Below are 22,617 nucleotides of genomic sequence, written 5' to 3'. Positions count from 1 at the left end.
CATTTCTCTCTCTCTCTCTCTCTCAAAAAATAGACAAACATTTAAAAAAAATTTTTTTTTTAAAATGAGCTTTGAGCTTAAATGTTCTTGCCACAAAACAAAACTGGATTTTTGGGTTGTTGTGATTATAGGCTTCTAATACTAACTGTCCCCGGTGATGGCAGTCACATTGAGGAAGTGAATAAAAACCTTAGAAGGTGAAATCCATATGTGTTTATTAGATAAAGAGTGTGCAGAGCAGTAGATGTGAGTTGAAAAGTTGAGGGGGACTCTATCTCAGTACCCCTAGAAAGTTCTTCTAGCTTTAATTTTTGCTTAAGCTTTATGTAATAAGAGGAGGTGATATGAGGACAGGTACAGTAAAAAAAGTGTGTGTGTGTGTGTGTGTGTGTGTGTGTGTGTGTGTGTGTGTTTGTAAGAAATGCATACTAGAAAAGAAAGATCAAGCTAATAGCTGTGTGTTGAATGATCAGCTTCTTTCCAAGATAAACCTTCCAGAAAAGTGGGTGTATAAATCATGCTTTAAAAATAGCAAATTGCTTAAGAAATATTTATAGAAAAGGGAAGCATGCAGTGAAAGCTTTTAAGTCAGTGAAGTAAAAATATTAGGTAGGAATATTGTAGGTTATTTTCCGGTGTACTTATTAACTTCTCTCCTTTTATCAGATTTTAGAGGGCCATTCAGATTTCATTAATGGTTTGGTGTTTGAGCCCAAAGAGGGCCAAGAACTTGCAAGTGTGAGTGATGATCATACCTGCAGGTATGTTGCTTATGTTAAAGCCACATTTTTCAATTTTCATCTTATTTTAATGAGAATTACATTAGAAAAATTAGAGAAAATTTAATTTGTATATATACTCCATAAAATGTTATAAAAGAAGTATACTTGGTTTAAATTGTAAGCATGACACAAACATGAGTTTCACAACTGGTAAGTTGAGTTCTCATCCCAGTTAATGGAAACGTCCCTTGCTGACTCATAGGTGCCTCTCTGCCTCTTATTTTAGATGTGTACATTTATGAAATTTAAATATATAATGGGTCAAATTCTCCAATATCGGGTAAGATCAGTAGGATACTAAAAGGCAATTGCCATACTGTGAAGTTATTTCACAGATCCTGTCTGAAAGTTGTTTAATAATGAATTGCAAATCTCATTTGCTAAACTAAGACTCATGGGAAATTTCCTATTCTGACAAATTTGGAAGTCTCTATATTAAAGGTTTTCTGTAGGGGCGCCCGGGTGGCTCAGTCGGTTAAGCAACCGACTTCAGCTCAGGTCATGATCCCGCATTTCATGAGTTCAAGCCCTGAGTCAGACTCTGCTGACAGCTCAAATCCTGGAGCCTGCTTCAGATTCTGTGTCTCTCTCTCTCTCTGCCCCTCCCCTCCTTGTGTGCGCTCTCTCTCTCTCTCTCTCTTTCTCTCTCTTTCTCTCTCTCAAAAATAAACATTAAAAAAAATTTTTTTGAGATAAAAAATAAAGGTTTCCTGTAGATGTAGTGCGTTTAAATATCATATTCTTCCACCTCACCCCAAGTTTGGAATGGATGAGGTAGCTATAACATTTTTTAATAGTGCCTAAAGCTGGAGAATATCACAAGTAAAGAATAAGACGAAGAGTAGGAGGTGGAAATAAGCTGAGGAGTCAGGAGTGAAATGAGGGAATTCTATAGGAGTGCCAATCACTTCATTTGCTTTAACAGTACTGTGAGGAAAAATACCCCACAGCTCTGTTATTTTACATAGTTTTAATGTTTGATGAGGCGATGACAAAATCATTAGTGTTCATAAACACTTGTATATATATAAAACCATTAAATATGTGTCTTTTCACATTGGAAGTAAAGCCACGAGGAACTTGTTAAATTTTAATCATAACAGCTCATCCTTTTAAAGTTACAGAGTCATAGGCCATTATTCTTTATGTACTGCCTGTTAAAATTTTCATGTCAAGGACATGAAAGATTTACATGCCATTAAGATTTTAGGGCCTCACATGTTACAAAACCAAGTTTGTATAGAGAGCTGAAGAGTAAATGGGACCATTTTTAAGGTAAAAGTTAGACTAGATCACTAGATATAAATAATGACATTTTAGTTCTGTAACACATGGACTTTCCTAATCACAAGCATTTGGAATAATGAAACCTGAGAAGGGAGAAAATGAGCGTCTTTGCAAGCCAAGGAACAGCCTCTGAATAGTGAACAATAGCCAAAGACCTGGGATTACATTCAGTGGTCTATTATTACTTTTTTTCTTGTTGTAGAATTGGGGATTTTTGTAGACTAGTAAAATGGTCCTAAAATTTTGGGGACTGAAAAAGGGTAGCCAACTTTTTATTTTGTCAAGTAGTAAGAATTTTAAAAGGTCTACTGCCTTTTATTATTACCATCATTTTCTGAAAGTAAGAACATTATTGTTCTAAAAAGGAGAAAGACTTAACTTCAAAGTAAGTCCTTTAAATAAATTTAACTTTAAAAAAAAAAAACTTTGTTGCACCTAATTGCCTTATTTTGCTACACTGCGATCGATGATGTTATTGTTCAGCAAATGAATACTCTCCCTCCCCTCTCCCATGGAAGGAGGAGATTTTCCCACTCCATTGGGCTTAGCTATGTGGCTTGTTTAGGCCAACAAAATGTTAGCTGGTATGATACAAACAGACACTTTATCTGATTTACCTGGTTTGTCTTGATCTATTGTCCTCTGTCTTCTGTAAGATGAGAGTGGCCTAGATAGCTACTGGTCCCAGAATGAGAAACACATAGAACAAATATGGACCCATGTGGCATTATCAAATAGAGCTTCCTACAGATTCATGAGCAAGAAATGTATGCTTATTTTTCTTAGCCACTGAGATTGGGGGTTGATAACATCATTTTAGCAGTAGCTAAGGAGCTAAATTTAGAATTCGTCAGCTTAGTTCACCAATCAGAAGTAAAGGATAATTCCAATTGGCTATTAAAGTCAAATGTCTTGGTCCAAAAGCTTAGCAATATAGATTAAAACTTTTAAAAGAAACAGCATAAATCAAGAAGTTTAAAGTAAGGAAGAGTAGTAGGTATCCTACACTTTCATAGTAACAAAGGAAAGAAGGAATTCTGAGAACACTACAATAGAAAAACATTTCAGGGGTGCCTGGGTGGCTCAGGTGGTTAAGCATCTGACTCTTGATCTTGGCTCAGGTCATGATCTCATGGTTCACAAGTTCAAGTCCCACATCCAGCTCTGTACTGACAGCTCAGAGCCTGGAGCCTACTTCAGATTCTGTGTCCCCCTGTCTCTCTGCCCCTCCCCTGCTCATATTCTGTCTCTCTCTCAAAAATAAAGAAATATTAAAAAAAAAAAAAAAAAGAACTCAAATCATTAACCTAAGTTTATATCTTAAAGGAACTAGAAAAAGAACAAAGGAAACGCAAAGATAGCAGAAGGAAGAAAGTAAAGATTATAGCAGAGATAAGCAGAGAATAGAAAACCACAGAGAATCAAAGACATTGTAAGTTGGTTCTTGGAAAAGATTTAGCAAAATTGACAAACCTTTGTCTAGACCAAGAGAATACTCCAATTAGAAAAATCAGAAAAAGTGGGACATTACTACCAACCTTACAGAAATAAAAAGGATTTTAAGAGAATGCTATGAACAGTTACACACCAACAAATTAACCTAGATAAAATTCTGGTAAATTCCCAGAAACACAAAATTCGCAAAACTCAAGAAAAGAGAGAAAATCTGAATAGACCTATAACAAACAAAAAGAGATTGAATCAGTAATTAAAAGCATCCCAACAAAGAAAACCTAGGACAGGATGCTTTACTGGTGAATTCTGTTAAACATTTAATGAAGAATCAACACCAGTGTCTCAAATGCTTATAGATAATAGAAGAGAAGGGAACATTTTATAACTATTCTATGATGCCCATATTATCCTGATACCACAGGCATTATAAGAGAACTGCAAACCAATATCCCTTACAAATATTGTTGCAAAAGTCTTCAGCAATATCTAGCTAAAACTAGAAAATGCTTAGAAGATAACATTTTGTACTATAAAGGGTAGAATGAATATTTCTTTCTGACTCCATGCCAACTTAAATAATTTTTAAAATAAATATTTTGATCTATGCATATTTTCTGATGTTTGACTTTGTCATTTCCAAGAGAGACACAGTATTATAATTAGCTAGATTTATGGCCTTAGGGACATCATTTCAAAACGGTATATCCCCTGAACAGATTCATAAAGTTTATGTATTTTATTGAAAATTGCCAAATTCTGAATCAGACAAAATGAAGATAGTTCTTACTTGTACTAGCATGTCAATCTATCTGTTAACAAATCGTCACTTGTATAAAGGACAAACAAATGTATTGAGACTCAATTAATATATAGACTAGTCCATTCAGTTGACAAGTATCAAATGTCTAGTATGTGCCAGGCACCATGCTAGCTAGGTACTTGGTAAGCACTGACTTTTTTTTTGTCCCCCTTTGGGGGTTGACAGGGAGGTAGAAAGGCAGTGAACAGTAATCATTGACTTATTTTTAAACCTGTGAATAATCATTTCGGAGGAAGGCATTTCAGGCTTCTCCAAGAATGACGAAGGTATTTTGTTTTCTATAAGTGAATTACAATATTAATAAGCAAAAACGTTACTAAATATTTTATTGAGTGCTTTACTGTATATTAACCACCACTTACCTATGTAAATTTAATTAATTTTTACAACAACTCTAAGATAAGTACTATTTTTATGCTCATTTACATGATGGGGATATAAGATAAAGAGAGGCTAAGTAATTTGTGGAAAGGGACAGAGCTGTTAAGTAGAGGAACAGGAGTATCAGGCAATCTGACCCTAGTACCTGCACTCTTACTCACCTGGCATGAGAAGACATATTTGTATCTAAACTATTTCAGCTCTTTCTTACTTCTCTACATTCTGTGATATAACTTCATTAATTTAAACAATGAACCACAGGGCTACTCATAATCTGAAATGTTATTATAGAAGATGAGAGATTAAATTGTAATCTAAAATTTCACCTAGTTTTATATTCTGTGATCTATGTAGGTTTATAAGAAAATTCTCATTTAAGTCAGCAGTTCTTATCAGTCCCAATATCCCCTTTTTAAAATAAATATTTTATAATGCCCATATACAGTCATAAATGAAACTCATAGAAAATATAAGCTATCAAAATATCTATTCACAAAAAATTATTTTAGTGCCTTAATTGTACTATACATTTCTGTAAAAAAGAAAACTAATTGTTACAGAATAAAAGTGTGGTGTGTATATACTCAGGTAGTCTTTGTCTCTCTTTACAATGAATAAAGTTGAATATCAGAAAAACAAGATGATAGGAAAATATAAGGCAGAGACAAGGTTGCCAAATTTCAGGATTCCAGGGATATGGTTTGTATCAAGTACAATGTAAATAGTGCCATCTGGAGTTCTGCAGTGTCATAACTCAGTGTGTCTGAGTGAAACTACGGTTATTTGACTAAAACTCATGTCCATCTTAATAGAAAAAAGTGAAAGAGGGAAATAATGTTTTCAAAGTAAAAATAACACAGACGTATTATAGGATGTCAAGTTGAAAAACTAAGGAAGGATAATATTCATGGAAATCAATCAGTTTTTATATCGATAGTATCAAAATAAATCACTGTTATTCCATGGGATGGAATACTAACAAAGATTGCAAAAACTTCATCTTGTATCTTGAAATGCTCCCGCCTTTAGTGGGATTTCTAAATTTCATTCTCATTTGATGGATTAATTCATTTAATCCTCAAAACCCTTATGTGGTAGGTTTTCCCCCTTTTACAGAGGGGAATCCCAGGCAGTCTTGCTCACTACATTATGCTGTTTCCAGTTTAACAGTTTTTAAGTTTTCGTCTTTTTATATTACTGAAAAAGTAAGTATTCAGATAACCTGTGTGTTCTGTTCAAAATTAAGCATTCTGTAGGGCTTAATAAAATTGACACAATTGTGGTTAGAGTCACGTCTGCAGAAGTGTTATCTTCCGCTTATGTAGAGTTTATAATGTTTGAAAGATACCTTTGCTAAAACATTTTATACCAGTTCTTGAAAAGATGTCATGTTCCTTCTTCCTACTTCATTAGTGTAGTTTACAGATGAGGAAGAAGAGTAAAGAGAAACAGACTTTTCTAGAGGATAAGGAAAATTATTCTAGAGGAGATTGCTATGGCCTTTGCACTAATAAGGTATTTTTCAGGGTCAGCTTTGCTTTACTACCTTAGAGTCAGTCATCATAGCATCTGAGTGCCCTTGTGGCAGTACTCAGTGAGTGAGTAGGAGAAGGAATGAATACAACTCTGTACCTGTCACGTCTTGCCACCACCAAACAAAGCATCTGACAGGAGATGTGTTTAAGAAAAGAAATTCCCAAGTAAACAATGGCATTGCTAGCCATTCAGCCTCATGTTCGGTACCGTCTCCTTTATGGCCCTCATCATGTCCACCATATGTAAATATTTACACATATATATATATACACACACATACATGCGTATATGTATGTATATGCATATGCACAGGAAAATGTCACTACTCGTGTTCAGACTTATGACCCAGCATTATCAAAAGAAGGTTAAAGTTATTATTATATTTGAGAAGTAAATAAGTACATATTCATTTAGAAAGACTTATTATCCCATACCTCCAAAGGAAGGTAAAAATGGTGTTTTAAGTATTTAATGGGTTAAGCTTATTATTTTAAAAACTCACTAATACAGAACATCTCATTCCCAGTCAGTGCCAAATAACAGATGTTCTTGTATATTAAAAACAGTACCGTTCTGTAAGAACAAGTCAGATCAACAAGTATTTATTAAACACGTTTAGTATAGCCAACATTTAGTACTTTGGGGGATACAAAAGAAATAGAAGACCCAGTACTCACTGTAACTACAAAGGATGTCAGAAGTAAATCTCTTTCCTCCTCCACCCCCCCCAACAATCTTTTTAAATATTAGATAAAATTTATGGTGAAGGAAAATTGGCTTCTAGAAACCAAGGGATTCTTAGTTTAAGACTAAAATAATAGAAGCATGTAATGTGCCATTCTTTGTCTATAAAACATGGGATATTAGTAGTTGTCATGTTCTAGCTGTCATCATTTTTAAAAAGAATGGGAAAAGGGGTAGCATATAAAAAATAAGATTTTTTTAGGAATGTAACCAAATCATTGGATAAAGGAATACTAAATTACCTAAGATACTCACTAAGCCAATTGTATTGTTTTTTGAAAAGTTATACAAGAGGAAAAAAAATGTTTATCAAATGTCTTCTGTGAACCCCATGCCAGCCAAGTTCTTTCCATATTACCTCTGTTTATGTACGTTCGAGAGTCTTCAGAATCCATAGTTAAGATGGTGTTCTGACCCACCCCACCCTACCCCTCCCTGACCCCAACTGGGATCACAGAATATGCAGTCTATTTAAAAATAGTCCTTGCAGGAAACAGAAAGAAGGGGACTGAGAGCCTTCAGTGAATTCCTATTCAGGAGCAAATAAACTTTGCCTAAGTAATTCCAGGTACAAAGTGAAATCGGGAGAATTTATATTATTTATTATAATGTTATGGTTAAATAAATCCAGAAATAAAGTTCTCTGCTTGCCTTCCAAAATTCCATGTAATTTTTTGTAACATTTTAAATCAAGATCAATTATTGCACAGTTATAACAAGAGTTTTAAGAATAGGATAAATAAACAGTTTGTGTTAGGTTTGGTAATAGTTTACCTCCCTTGTGTGGAACATAAGGATCTGTTTCTTCATAAGAACTATCCAAAAGTTATACTAAAACCTGTTGATCACATTTACAGACCTTTTTCAATTCAGTGCAGTTAAATAGTATGCAAGATTATAGTAGAGTAAAAGTTAGAAAGTGATACAAGACTTTTCTAAACTTTTATATGATCAGGTACTGGTCACACCTCTCTCTAATATTCAACTCTTTGTTCTCTCTTATGTGCTCCTGTAGATGAAATCCAAAACCATTACCACATAAATTGTATTACCATATCAGTGATTGCAGTAATTTAAGCTGGTTTTATGTGGCCCTCGTGTGGTTGCAGGAAGTGAATTTTATAAATGAGAATCAGATCCATAAACATTTTTCAGGTTTGTTTTGAAAGTCCATTTATGTCACTAACAAGGAGTCCTTTCCCTCATTTATAACATATAGTCAAATTTTAGGTTCTAAAGTTTATCAACATTTTTCTTGGAAATAATAAAATGCTAATATTTCCTGGATAGTATTACTGGTGTTTATGTTAGTTAAAGGGAAAGTTCTTTTACTTTGAATTCCTTGAAGATGAAATCATTCTGTATGATCTGTTTGAAAACTACCATATGGTATTTCTTTGCAGTTGAGAGTTTAATTTTGAATTTATTTTTAAATGTGACAAAATTTCTCAGAATTCCTATCCTTCAAAAATCTGTCTATGTAAGTTAAGTAAGATGTTAATTCTCCCCTGGGGCAGCCTCACCTAGTTTCTCACCTCTGTGATGATAAACTTGTAGTTTCTGCTGAATTTGTTTGGAATTTCAAGAAAACAAAATGAAGCAAAAACATATGAGCTTGTAATATTTTTTTTAACTCTTCCAAAGCTTTGTAAAGATTTACAAAGGTAGATTATTTTATGTATGGTATAGTTGGTTTATTAGTGTTATGTTTGAAACAGGCTACCTTTGTCTCCCCTCCAAAACACACATAGTCTTTGATTATTGATTCTTTTTTTGACTCATTATTTTTTGTTATTGGAGGATAAAATAATAAGCATATGCAATTATCTCTCATTTTCACCCTTACTATTCTTCTTACTCTCAAGTCAATAAAATTTGTGGTGGTCCATTTCGTTTATCATTAATACTTACTAGCACATTAATACTACTTGCATAGTAGTCTCTAACATTAAAAAAAAAAAAAAAAAAAAAAAAAAAAAGCTGAATTAGTCTAATCTTATTTCTGAATATATTTGAAACACAGACACATACTGAAAGTACCCTGTACAAAATTCTTATTTTATACTCTCATGCCTTTTTGTTGCCTCCACTGTTAAAGGCTTTTGCCCAGATGACAAAGTTTATTTATTCACCACTCTAGCCTACCATACCCACTATGGAGACTGGCCCATCTTAACCCTAGATTTGTGCTTTTAGTTGATATGGTTTCCCACCTCTGAACTCCTTTTGCACCTAAAATCAGACATTTTAGCAGTAAGTTACTTTGTAATTTGTTTCACTTCTTCCTAATTCTGCATTCACTTACTAAGGAAATATACTATGTCTTTCCCTTTTTTGAATTATCCATAGTGTGATGTGTAACTTAGTGATTATTTGGAAATGGTAGGGGAAAATCTTCATTTTGTTATCACAAAACTCAATGAAAGAAGTGTTTGTTGTCTAAGAGTATTGGAAATCCCTTTCTTGCACCCAGTAACATTGTAAAGTACCTTCTCCTCCTTATTACTACATCTCAGCATTACTTTTTTTTGCTTGCTTTCATATTTAATTAATCAGTACAGCAATTCATGTGATCCAGTCAAGTCTTTTAGAAAGATTGCAGTTAGGGGCGCCTGGGTGGCGCAGTCGGTTAAGCGTCCGACTTCAGCCAGGTCACGATCTCCCGGTCTGTGAGTTCGAGCCCCGCGTCAGGCTCTGGGCTGATGGCTCGGAGCCTGGAGCCTGTTTCCGATTCTGTGTCTCCCTCTCTCTCTGCCCCTCCCCCGTTCATGCTCTGTCTCTCTCTGTCCCAAAAATAAATAAAAAAAAAACGTTGAAAAAAAAAAATTTAAAAAAAAAAGAAAGATTGCAGTTAGTATTTTTTTTTTACTAGTTAGAGAAGGCCAGATGGATACAGATGTGTCATTTAATGTCATCCATTCCTTCTTTTGTGTTGTCAGAAACATTTGGTAGCAGAAATTTCCTTCTACAATGAACTCCTTACCAGACAATGAGCTGCCAATTAAAAATGGAGAACAAACAAATAAAAGAACAGAGTATTACCCAGGAAATTTCCTTTCAAAATCTCAGAGGGAACATCTCCCTCTATTAATTGTAATTTAAAAGACCCTTGAGAATATCTAGGATAGCTGCAATATGCCAACACCCAATTTATGGGATCTTTTTATTAACTAAATAAGGATACTTAATGTTCGGCTAAAAAGCACTCAACCTGAAATAAGGCAATAATTTTAAGAGTAAACTACTGAAAGTAAAGTAAGTATAATTCATAACCTTAGATCTGGACAGCTGTCCATCTGTACATGTTACAGCTAAAATCTAAGAGTTCCACTGAGGACCACAGAGTTGGGATGGGTAGAGGTATTTGTTATAATTATAGTCAAGTTGGTTCAAAACTGTCATTTATTTTATTTTACTTGAAGAGTGATGCTATCTGTACTCCAGTGCCCTTTGATTTAATCCATAGTATTGGCTTCTCAATATGTCAGTAAATTAATTATACTTTAAAAGCTTTTTCTTTGAAATTTCCCATGCAGACATTTAAATAGGTATACAATATATTTCATATAGCTCCTGATTTTTGCTCATTAGTTTAACTTGATAATGTTATATTTTTATGCTTTTATAAATAGTCCATTACCTTTCCATATGCTTGATTATGTGTATTAAGAACTCTATGAGGGGCACCTAGGTGGCTCAGTCAGTTAAGCATCTGACTTGATTTCAGCTCAGGTCATGATCTCACAGTCATGACATTGGGCTCCATACTGAGCGTGCAGCCTGCTTACGTTTCTCTCTCTCCCTCTTCCTCTCCCCCTGTTTGCACCTTCTCCCTCTCAAAAACAATTAATTAATTAATTTAAAAACTGAAAAGCCTATGAACCCTTACAGCTTTTATTGTGATGCCTCACTTTCCTGAAAAGTATGTATCTGTGGTTATAATTAACTTTAAGTAACTTTATTCATTATAAACAGATTTATTAGCAATAAATTTGGAAATATTAATATGAACTTTCAGTTCTATGAATTTTTCCCTGTTACAATACAAACTCCCTTATCTGCCATGGTCTAAACCTGTAATTCGTTAAACAATAAAAAAGTCAGTAAACTAATCCAACAAAATTAAAAGACAACCTACTGAGTGGGAAAAGATATTTGCAAGTGATGTATCTGATGAAGGGTTACTATCCAAAATATATAAAGAACTTTTACAACTCAACACTCCCCCGTCAAAAAAATTCCAATTAAAAAATGGGCAGAAGATATGAAGAGACATTTCTCCAAAGAAGACATACAGGTGAGGGGCGCCTGGGTGGCTCAGTCGCTTGAGCGTCCGACTTCAGCTCAGGTCACGATCTCACGGTTCGTGAGTTTGAGCCCCGCGTCAGGCTCTGGGCTGATGGCTCAGAGCCTGGAGCCTGCTTCCGATTCTGTGTCACCCTCTCTCTCTGCCCCTCCCCCACTCATGCTCTGTCTCTCTCTGTCTCAAAAATAAATAAACATTAAAAAAAAAAATTAAAAAAAAAAAAAAAAAAAAGACATACAGGTGACCAACAGACACATGAAAAGATGTTCAGTGTCACTCATCATCAAGGAAATGCAAATCAGAACCACAATGAGATATCACCTTACACCTATCAGAATGGCTAAAATCAATAACTTAAGAAACAACAAGTGTTGGTGAGGATGTGGGGGAAAAGGAACCCTCATGCACTGTGGGTAGCAATGCAAACTGGTGCAGCCACTGTGGAAGACAGTATGGAGGTTCCTCAAAAAATGAAAAATAGAACTACCTTACAATTCATGAATCACATTACTGGATATTTATCCAAAAAATACAAAAACACTAGTTTGGAAAGATATATGCACCCCTGTGTTTATCACAGCATTATTTACGATAGCCAAACTACAGAAGCAGCCCAAGTGTTCATCAACAGATGAATGGATAAAGAAAATTAATATTACTTAGCCATAGAAAGAATGAATTCTTGCCATTTGCAACAACATGGATGGAGCTAGAGAATATAATGCTAAACAAAATAAGTCAGTCAAAGAAAAATACCATATGATTTCACTTATATGTGGAATTTTAGAGACAAATGAACAAGGGAAAAAAAGTGAGAGAAAGGAGAGAGAGAAACCAAGAAATCAACTCTTAAATATAGAGAACAAACTGATAGTTACCAGAGGGGAGGTCGGTGGGGGGTGGGTGAAATAGGTGATAGGGATTAGAAGCATACTTATTGTAATGAGCACTGAGTAATATATGGAAGTGTTGAATCACTGTATTATACACCTGAAACTAATGTAATAGTGTATGTTAACTACATTGGAATTTAAATTTTAATTAATTGATTAAGCTAGTCTCAAAAAGTGAGTAAACTCGGGAAATCATTTTAAGAGACTATCTACTTACCTTGTTTTATGAAATTTATGAAAATTTGCCAGTTTGCTAATTGCCAGTTTTTTTTATATTAGGCCAAAACCTTTTTTCCCCCCCTTAATTTATGAGTCTGTTGATTAGCACTGGACCTCTTTTTTGCATGAACCATACCCATAATACAGAGTCTACAATGAAAACATTTGCTAGGCATTCTTAATTCAAAATTATCTAGGCTTTTTACCTTTATTGCTTAATCTTTTGTTACTTACACACCTGCCTAATTTAAGAGCATTTTTTAAGTTAGAAATTTACCTTTAGTTGGTGGCCTTCAACTTCGTTTCATTGAAACAGCTCTTTCAGATGCTCAACATCACTCCTCATCAGGGAAATACAAATCAAAACCACACTCAGATATCACCTCACGCCAGTCAGAGTGGCCAAAATGAACAAATCAGGAGACTATAGATGCTGGAGAGGATGTGAAGAAACGGGAACCCTCTTGCACTGTTGGTGGGAATGCAAATTGGTGCAGCCGCTCTGGAAAACAGTGTGGAGGTTCCTCAAAAAATTAAAAATAGACCTACCCTATGACCCAGCAATAGCACTGCTAGGAATTTACCCAAGGGATACAGGAGTACTGATGCATAGGGGCACTTGTACCCCAATGTTTATAGCAGCACTTTCAACAATAGCCAAATTATGGAAAGAGCCCAAATGTCCATCAACTGATGAATGGATAAAGAAACTGTGGTTTATATACACAATGGAGTACTACGTGGCAATGAGAAAGAATGAAATATGGCCCTTTTGTAGCAACATGGATGGAACTGGAGAGTGTTATGCTAAGTGAAATAAGCCATACAGAGAAAGACAGATACCATATGGTTTCACTCTTATGTGGATCCTGAGAAACTTAACAGAAACCCATGGGGGAGGGGAAGGGGGGGAAAAAAAGAGGTTAAAGTGAAAGAGAGCCAAAGCATAAGAGACTGTTAAAAACTGAGAACAAACTGAGGGTTGATGGGGGGTGGGAGGGAGGGAGGAGAGGGTGGGTGATGGGTATTGAGGAGGGCATCTTTTGGGATGAGCACTGGGTGTTGTATGGAAACCAATTTCACAATAAACTTCATGTATTGAAAAAAAAAAAGAAACAGCTCTTTCACATTCATATTTTATCAGCTTACATAATACTAATTATGTAATTATACTAATAATTAAGCATGGGTTTACACCACTTACAAACAGTGGTTTGCTAAGGAAAAAAATCCATATTCCCTCTTGGTTAAGTCTATAACAAATGCACGTATAAGCTTATTAGAAAATAGCCTTCTTGTTCCTGTCAGTTGTAGAAGAGTCTGTCAAAGGAGGTCAGTTAAGACCTTTTCCTATCCACTGTATTCACTACATTTTAAAACTGATGTAAGTTTTTCCATACATAGGTACATGAAAATGACATGCAAGAAAAAAGGATGATTTGAAAAATCTGTCTTACAAATAAGACCAACTGCAAACTACCTTTTGCCAGTCAAATGATTGTTGTTAAGATTGTTTTCGTCAGAAAATTTGTCAGAGACAGTATAGGTTTTTTTCAGTTGGTAATTTAAAAAGATGTGGGAAGAAAAAAGAAAAGGTACAAGCAATCTGGAAAGCCATTTGACAAAAACTGCTAGAGTTCAACTAGTTTTATAAGCTATAATCCGTCAATTCCATACCCAGGTATATACTCGCGGGGGGCGGGGAGGGCGTGCATGTGGATGTCTGTATTCACTAAAAAATATGCAAGAAGATTTATAGCAACATTATTACTAATGACTAAAACTGGAAACAGCTTAAGTGTCAGCAGTACAATGAGTAAATACATTACAGCGTACTTAATTCGTGGAATACTATCTACAACAATGAGAGTGGACAAAGTACAACATGCAATAATGTTGGTAAATCTCACAAAATCTAACCATAAGTGAAAAGTGCCAGACCAAGAAAAATACATAATATATGATTGCATTTGTATGATGTTCAGACCTGGCAAAAGTAGGCTATGGTGTGCTTTTTGTGAGAAAGCAAGGAAGTGTAACTAGAAGGAAGCACAAGATGACTTTTGGAGCTGTGGAAATACTCTCTCTTAACTTGGGCGCTATTCTCTTTGAGCTGTATGCTTAAGATATATGTGTTTTTATTATGTATGGTGAACTGCAAAAAAAGAAAAGAATGTGATTTTATCTGATGGGACTAATATTAACTACATGAAGTAATAACAGAAAACTAAGTTGAATTCTACAAAGGGATTTGTGAAGAGCTTAATTATGGAATCTATCAAAAAGGGAAATAAGAGTTAACAACTTGAAGTGTACCATATGTAGCTTATTTAGTTATAACTCATTTCAAGCCAATTTGTTGTATTTTGCATACTTAGTGCTTGGATTATGCAACCACTGAGAATTATTTAATAAGCATATAAATATAAACAATAAATTACTTTATCCTAGTCCTGTAAAGTAATCTGGATTGCCCTTCTCATTTTTTTTAAGTGTTAGGTTCTGTTCAGGATAAAACACTATTTAAAAATTAGACTGAAATTTGGTTCATTGGCCAAAAATACACTTCATTAACTGACCTCTTTTTGTAGAATATCTTTATTGATAATTTTTACCTCTGGTTTTCCTCATTTCAAAGGAAAAAAATCATGAAAATATTCTGGTATGCATTTATTCAATTTATATAATGACAAACAAAAATCAAATACATATTAGAATAAGATCAAAAGAAGCCTTAAACCATTCTCTCTCTCATGAGACTCACTGAATTTGCAAGACATTCATATTATTTCAGTAGTGGTACAAATATATGCTAGCCCAGCACTTTATTATGCAAGAGGCAATAGAGAAGAAAGAAATATTCAGTTGCCATAATGAATAATCTTATTCATTGTGGGGAGTGAAACACAATTGCATAAACCATTAATAAATGTGATTCCCCTCTTCAATTAAATTGTAGTTGTTTCCCTTGTGTAGTAAATACAGATGAAAAGTGTTGATTTGGCAAGAGAAAAGAGTATGCTTCTAAAGTATTTAATCAAGTAGATAATCATTTTGAAAAACATTTATGTTAGTTTATATGTTAACTATAACATTCCATGATTGGAGACCCTATAATTTCTACAAAGAAGAAAAAATATTTGAAATAATGTGATTTGACACAGAATAGCAGCATTGTCCAATAACTATGTCTACTTTTTTTGGAAGTAAATCTTTGCCTAGACTTTAAACATATATTCCTTAAGTTTGTTAAAATTATTTTATGGTCCTCAATGAGATATGAACCATACCCCTAGAAGAAAAGGTCTAAGGCATTCTAATGAGTGAGTTCAATTCTTAAAGACCAGAATTCTGTGAATACTTTGCCAACCACTCACCACTTTTGCCTTCTGTCATGCTAACTCCCCCCACATTCTGTACCAGTGAGATACAGCCTTGGTTGAGTGTGAGGGATGAGCTGGGCAACTAACAGTGTGGGTGGAGGAGTAGCACCTCTCACAACAGAGTGCCATTACTGAGATTTCTAAGGCTTGATCTCTACTATGGGGAAAGTAAAGAAATTGAAGTAGAAAGCCATCTCACAGAGTAGCTTTGTTACTATAGATTTCTAAGTACTAAAAAGAGAAAGAGTGGAAGGAGCCAGGTATCTGTTCCTTCAACCAACCTTTAATCTGGTAACTTTCAATCAAAGCCACCTTTGACACCAAGAATTGGGGAAGTGAGCCAGATCAGAAAAGATATAAGATAGGAAGTAGCCCCTGGCATGGAAGGCCAAAAGCAGAAGGAATAAGCAACTATGGAAAATTACTATCTCCCTAAATTCACATCACCTCATATTAGCTTCTTTATATGTTATTTTGAAAAGTGGGAGTATTGGGTGTGTCGGGGTATGTGTTAAGCACCCCTGGTTGAAATTATTGTTATTGAAATGACTACTGAACTAGGAATGCAACCTGTTTAGTGAACTGGAAACTTGAAGATTCTAGCCACAAAATAAAGAGTGTATGAATAATTTGGTTACTGTGTTACAGTGTTGCTGTGTTAAATTTTTCTGTGATTGAGTATGGTAAAACTCAAATCCTTCATACTATTTTCACATTTTTCTAAAACAATTACCATTATGTTATGGCTTAAAAAAAACATACTTTAGGTGTAAATGTCAACCTTGCAATCTGTAGTTAATAGCTTTGAATTCATGGAGGTTTCATTTTTTTAGTAGTGATATAGCAAAAATATTTAACATTGTACTCCTATTCTTTTGTTAGGATTTGGAACTTGGAAGGAATGCAGACAGCTCATTTTGTTCTTCATTCCCCGGGAATGAGTGTGTGCTGGCATCCTGAGGAAACTTTTAAGGTTGTTATTTACAACTTAGCTTTCTTTTATCATGCTGAAAAGACATATACATGTGTAATACATGCATACATAGAGGAGAAAAAGCAATTACTTTTTCCACCTCAGGGACTCTAATTGTCATAAGTGCATTTAGACTAGTCCAGAATTCTGTAACTTAAAAACTCTATAATTAAGTTTTTATTTTGCAGCCATCATCCATAAATGGAATTTTTTCAGAGTACATTTTTCCTACCCTCTGGTAGATTTCAATTAAAAAAAAAAAACTGATGCCTAGACTATCTAGTAGCAGTATTCATTAGGGGAAAAAAAAAATGTTAAAATCCACTCTTGCAAGCCATAACATGTAAACAGAAAGCATCAGTGACACAAGGCAAATTTGACCTAGCTGCAGTGGTATTCAATTCCTATTATTCAAAGTAGAGCTTTCTAAAATTCTAAAAATATATTGCAAGTTTTTATCAATTGACCTTAATTCTTATTTCATTGGGAAGATCAGCTATATTCAATAAGAATTCTCTTATTTGCCAGTATCTTCTCTTGGGCATCACTCTATTTTATCTTTCCCTAGAACCTAAGAAGTTCCCATGTTCATCTTCTTAAACTTAATTCTTTAGCTGTATAGAGTTCATGCCAGTTCCTTAGGCATCTTGATTTTATAGCTCTCTAATGTCTTTCATGCTTCTCCATTGACTCTCTTCTGTCCTCATACTTGCAGAGAAATATAAGCCTGTTTAATTATAACAAATACTTACATAGTACTTATATGTACTTGGCCCATTATCAGCATTTCATGTTAGCTCACTTAATCCTCATGGCATCCTTATGAGATAGCAAGCAACTATGATGATCCTCACTTTACAGACAAGGAGACCACTTCTATCTTGAAACCCTGCTCACTTAATCTTTAAAGCTGCATTATTCTAGTCCTCTTGAGCATCTCTGCGTGTTATCTTCCCTTTTTCTTTCTCCTCTGTCAGCTTCTTTCACCATGTATTTGTGAATTGTTGCAAGAGGTAATTCTCATCTACGCTGTGCCCTTTATTGTAAGAGAGGATAGAAGAATGAATAAAGCCCTTGCCCTTAAGTTACACATGACTGACATGTAAGGAAGAAAAACATGTAATTAAATACAATAACACAGATTTTAAGTGTTGGAATAAAGAAATCTAATAAGTAGAATGATGACATAAAAAAAGGATTAAACAGATCTGCTCATAGCCTTCACAGAAGAGGTAATCCTGAGCTGAAATATCCCAGACCATATAACTGTATTCTCTGAACCTTGGGATGCCATGAAAACTTGTTTCAGGCCTGTTGGATCTTTCTTCAGTAGAACTACATACCCTGTATATGTGCATGAGTAAAATTTTCCCATTTATTCATATTGCATATGTAGGGATTGTTCCATGTAGAAGTATTATGAAGCCAGGCCCTGTATTTTATTTTATGCCAGATTTCTCCCCTGTAGTAGTGAGTCTACTTGAAGTATAATTAGGGATCCTACCTAAATGTTAATATCACCATGTATAAATACAATAGGTTACTTTTTAAAATCTGTGACCTGGGGCACCTGGGTAGCTCAGGCATTTGAGCATCCAACTTCCGCTCAGGTCATGATCTCACGATTTGAGTTCGAGCGCCACATTGGGCTCACTGCTGTCAGCCTGTCAGCACAGAGCCTGCTTCAGATCCTCTGTCCCCCTTTTCTGCCTCTCCCCCACTTGTACTCTCCCAAAAAATAAAAATTTAAAAAATTAAATCTGTGACCTAGATGAGAAATGAGAACTTTTCTTACAACCTCTGTCCCAAAACTTGTATCTTAATGCTAATGATTCAGATCCCTTTTCTCCATGTGCTTTAAGTTAATTTCTGTTTTTCTTCTGTATATCATTAAAACTCCACCCCACCTCCTCTCCTTTTTTTTTTATTGCTTCCATGACTTCAGAATGTTTAGAAATCCCTGCTGTAAATTACATAAACTCAAAATCTGAAATCACCTTTGATGTCTTCCTTCCCTGTATGCAGAATTTTCGAGGTTTTTAATTTTTCCTTCCCTGTTACTAGAACACATTCCTCCATCATTAAGGTATATTCTTCACCTTTCTGTTCTCATAAGTAACTCTTGCCAAGGCTTAGCTTTTGACTCTCCACTCTTTGATTTTCTTACCTACTTTAAGTTAGACTAATCTTAAAATATCAGTTTCATCATATCACCCCTAAATTCAAAATACATAAAGGCAACACAGAAGTGAATAAGAGTATGGACTTTCGAGATAACTGCCCAGAGTCAAACCCCAGTTCCACCACTTACTGGCTGTGTGATCTCTGGTAAGTTACAAAAGCTCTCTCAACTGCCTTTACTTCCTCCTCTTGTAAAATGGAAGCTCATAAAGACTAAATGAGTGAATCCTTATAAGGTCCTTAAAAGAGAACCTGGCACATAATAAGCACTCAGTCAATTTTAGCTGCTTGTCATTATTGACACTTACCATTACTACTAAAGCTAGTGGTTCTCTGTGGTCCACCATATCCATTCAAGCCCAGAATTTTTGTTCGGATATGCTTAGCCTGGGTGAAAAGGAGGCAGCCAGACAAGAGAAAGAGATGGGTCCATGATTACCTGTCTCATAGAATTCTTAGGAAAATCATATGAGGTGTGAACTTTGCAAAAAGAGCCATTCTAGGGCGCCTGGGCGGCTCAGTGGGTTAAGTGTCCGACTTCAGCTCAGGTCATGATCTCACGGTTAGTGGGTTCTAGCCCCACGTCAGGCTCTGTGCTGACAGCTCAGAGCCTGGAGCGTGCTTTGGATTCTGTGTCTCCCTCTGTCTGCTCCTCCCCCTGCTCACACTCTGTCTCTGTCTCTCCAAGATGAATAAATGTTAAAAAAAAAAAAAAATTTTTTTTTAAAGAGCCATGTAATCTGGAAGGCACAAAGCAAATGCTAGTGTTTAATAGTAAAAGATACAAACGTCAAAAGATCTTGAGAAATTAAGGTCTTAAATCCAATTAACCACAATTGGAACTAGATTTTATTAGGTAGTAATAACAGAACCAAGAGTTTAGGATGTCAGACGATCAGAGAATTGGGACCAAGGACATCTCAGTCTCTGAGAGAATAGACAACTGCTAAATGAAATGAGGTGTAACAACTGACATTTGTTGAATGCTGAGTGCCAGGAATTGTGCTGAGCATTTTACATGTGTTTTCATGTAATTCTCACAGAACACTCTGAAGTTGGTAACGTTATTCTATCCATTTTGTAGATAAGAAAACTGAAGCACCAAAAGGTTAATAACTAATTTTTCCAAGGCCACACAGGCACAGATTTGACCTCGGTCTGGTTCAAGTACTAATGTTCTGTGCTGCAAAAGATATTTCCCCTGTGAAAATTCAGTGCATATTCTGTTTATGGTTCTGAGAAATGGTAAAGGAAAAATTCCCCTGTAAACTTTTCAGCTCCAGCAGTTCCAAACTTATTTAACGTTTTTACTCTATCTGCTTTCAAACAAAAAAAACCCCAAAAACTATCATCACACTTGAGCACAGTTTAAAAAGGATAAATAAGGGGTGCCTGGGTGGCTCTCAGTTGGTTAAGCATCCTACTTTGGTTCAGGTCATGATCTCACCGTTCCTGAGTTCAAGCCCCACATTGGGCTCTATGCTGACAGCTCAGAGCCTGGAGCCTGCTTTGGATTCTGTGTCTCCCTTTCTCTCTGCCCTTCCCCTGCTCTTGTTCTGTCTCTCTCTCAAAAATAAATAAACATTTAAAAAAATTTTTTAAAGGATAAATAACTGAGAACTGAGTTTTCAATCTGACTTCAACCTATAATAATACCTAATGTTTTCTGAGTGCCTTTTCTGTGCTAAGACAGTTCTGAGTGCTTTACATGTGTTAACTCATACCATCCTTCTATTATAAGTAAGTACTGTTATTATCTCCACTTTTACTGATAAGGACCTGATGTATAGAAAGGTCTTTTGCTTAAGATCATAGAGCAGAGCTAGGACCCACCCAGGTAGGCCCCATTTTAAACCCAACTGCTTTATTGCCCCTCCTAATTTAGGACCTAGACTCAGACAGACTTTGCCCTTCCACAGTCCATAATTTATACCTGAAATCCTTAAGATTTTTAGAGTCAGGCTCAAAATTGCAAATATTTTTATTAGGTCCTGTTAAGGCTTCCTTGGTCTCCTCTCATTTCCACTGCTTCTTCCCAACCCTCAACTATATATAGCACACCATGCCATTCACCAGTCTTCAGTCTAGCTCATAGTAAGAAATACATGTGCTCTAGTCAGATGGACCTGGGTTCAAGACCAGAGTTCCAATGCAGGCTTTGCCACAGGCAAGCAGTGAGACTTCAACAAGTTACTTTTGTCACTCTGTGCCTCGGACTCCTTTCTGAAAAGTGGGATTAATGATAGTAATTTCTTCATACAGGGGTTAACAGAATTCAATAAGCAGGGCATATAAAGCTCAGTGTTGCATTTGGTTTTGTTGTATATGTCATTGACCTCATGTTATTGTTAGTAATATTAGTATTATTTAAACATTCTAGCTATTAAAGAATAGTTTTAAATTCCACCTTTTCTATTAAGAATCCAATAGTTGCAAAGACTACCAATATTCTACCTATATTCTATGTTCTGTTTTTTTCATAATTCTCTTCTTTAGATGGAAAGTTTCTTGATACCAAGGATCATGTCTTTTACCTTTGATCTCTTTAGAAATTAGCATAGTATTTTGCACACACGTGTATATAGTTAATCTTCATTATTCACAGGTTCCATATTTGCAAGTTTGTCTACTCATCAAAATGTATTTATAACCCCAAAGTCAATACTCAGTGGCATTTCAGTCACAGACCTGCTCAGGGCAGCAAGAAATTTGAGTCAGCTAATGTGCGTATTTCCACCTAAGGCTGAATGAGGCCAGTGATCTGCCTTCTTGTTTTAGCTCTCATACTCTAAACAAGTGTCCTACTTGTGGTCTATTTAGTGACACATTTTTGTGCTTTTTGTTCATGATTTCACCATGTAAAATGGCCCCCCAAGCATAAGTGCTAAAGTGCTGTCTAGGGTTCCTAAGTGTCAGAAGACTGTGATGTGCTTTATGGAAAAAATACATGTCTTAGGTAAGCTTTGTAGACATAAGTTATAGTGCTGTTGGCTGAGTTCTATGTTAGTGAAGCATATATATGAAATAAGGTATCTCTAAATATACCTAAGGCAAGATTATGTATTGATCAGTTGACACAAATGTTATGCCCAGAGACTCACAAGAACCCAACGCTTTATTTTCTCTCTAGAATCAATGTTCAGAATTTACTAATTCTTTGTTCACAGCAACTTTATAGACTCTAAGTACCATGAATAATGAAACTCAACTATGTGTCAGCAGCGGGTGGGCTGGGGTAGATGCTTGGTAAAGGTCTCTTAGATGAATAATAGAATGACTGCCAATAGTCCTGACCATGTGTGTCTTACGAGACATGATGTTCTTATTAGAAATAGTAACAATACTTTTATAGTGTTTTATGGGTTTAAGGAAGTACTTGTATATACAATATCACATTTTAGCTATATGGTAACCTTCGGAGTCTGATGTAATTATCCCACATTTCACAGACAAGAAAAGAGCAAACTCCAGGTCACTCACCAGTTTAGTAGAACCCAGGATTATTGACACTAAGTCTCCCATTCTTCCCAGGCTACCACTGCTACTCCACATCTTCAGGAATGTTTTCATCTTAACATAATTAGAATTATAAGAACATTTTATAAAAGTAAGAACTTTACAGAAAATATAGAGAGTTTTTAAACCATTTTGTTTGGG

At 35.3% G+C, this 22,617-nt stretch overlaps 1 protein-coding gene across 2 annotated transcripts in view; it reads left to right on the top strand.

Annotated features, from left to right (window-relative positions):
* NUP37 (nucleoporin 37) overlaps window positions 1-22,617 on the top strand; it is a 42,205-nt gene that overhangs the window by 15,237 nt on the left and 4,351 nt on the right. For both annotated transcript variants that reach the window (XM_060656596.3, XM_060656597.3), the window contains exons 5-6: window positions 667-761; window positions 16,689-16,779. In XM_060656596.3, coding sequence (XP_060512579.1) covers window positions 667-761; window positions 16,689-16,779 — 186 coding nt within the window. The remainder of the gene's footprint in view (window positions 1-666; window positions 762-16,688; window positions 16,780-22,617) is intronic.

Source organism: Panthera onca, chromosome B4 (genome assembly GCF_046562875.1).
Source record: "Panthera onca isolate mPanOnc1 chromosome B4, mPanOnc1 haplotype 2, whole genome shotgun sequence".
Lineage (NCBI taxonomy): Eukaryota > Metazoa > Chordata > Mammalia > Carnivora > Felidae > Panthera > Panthera onca.
This window is presented reverse-complemented; position numbering and strand designations above follow the sequence as displayed.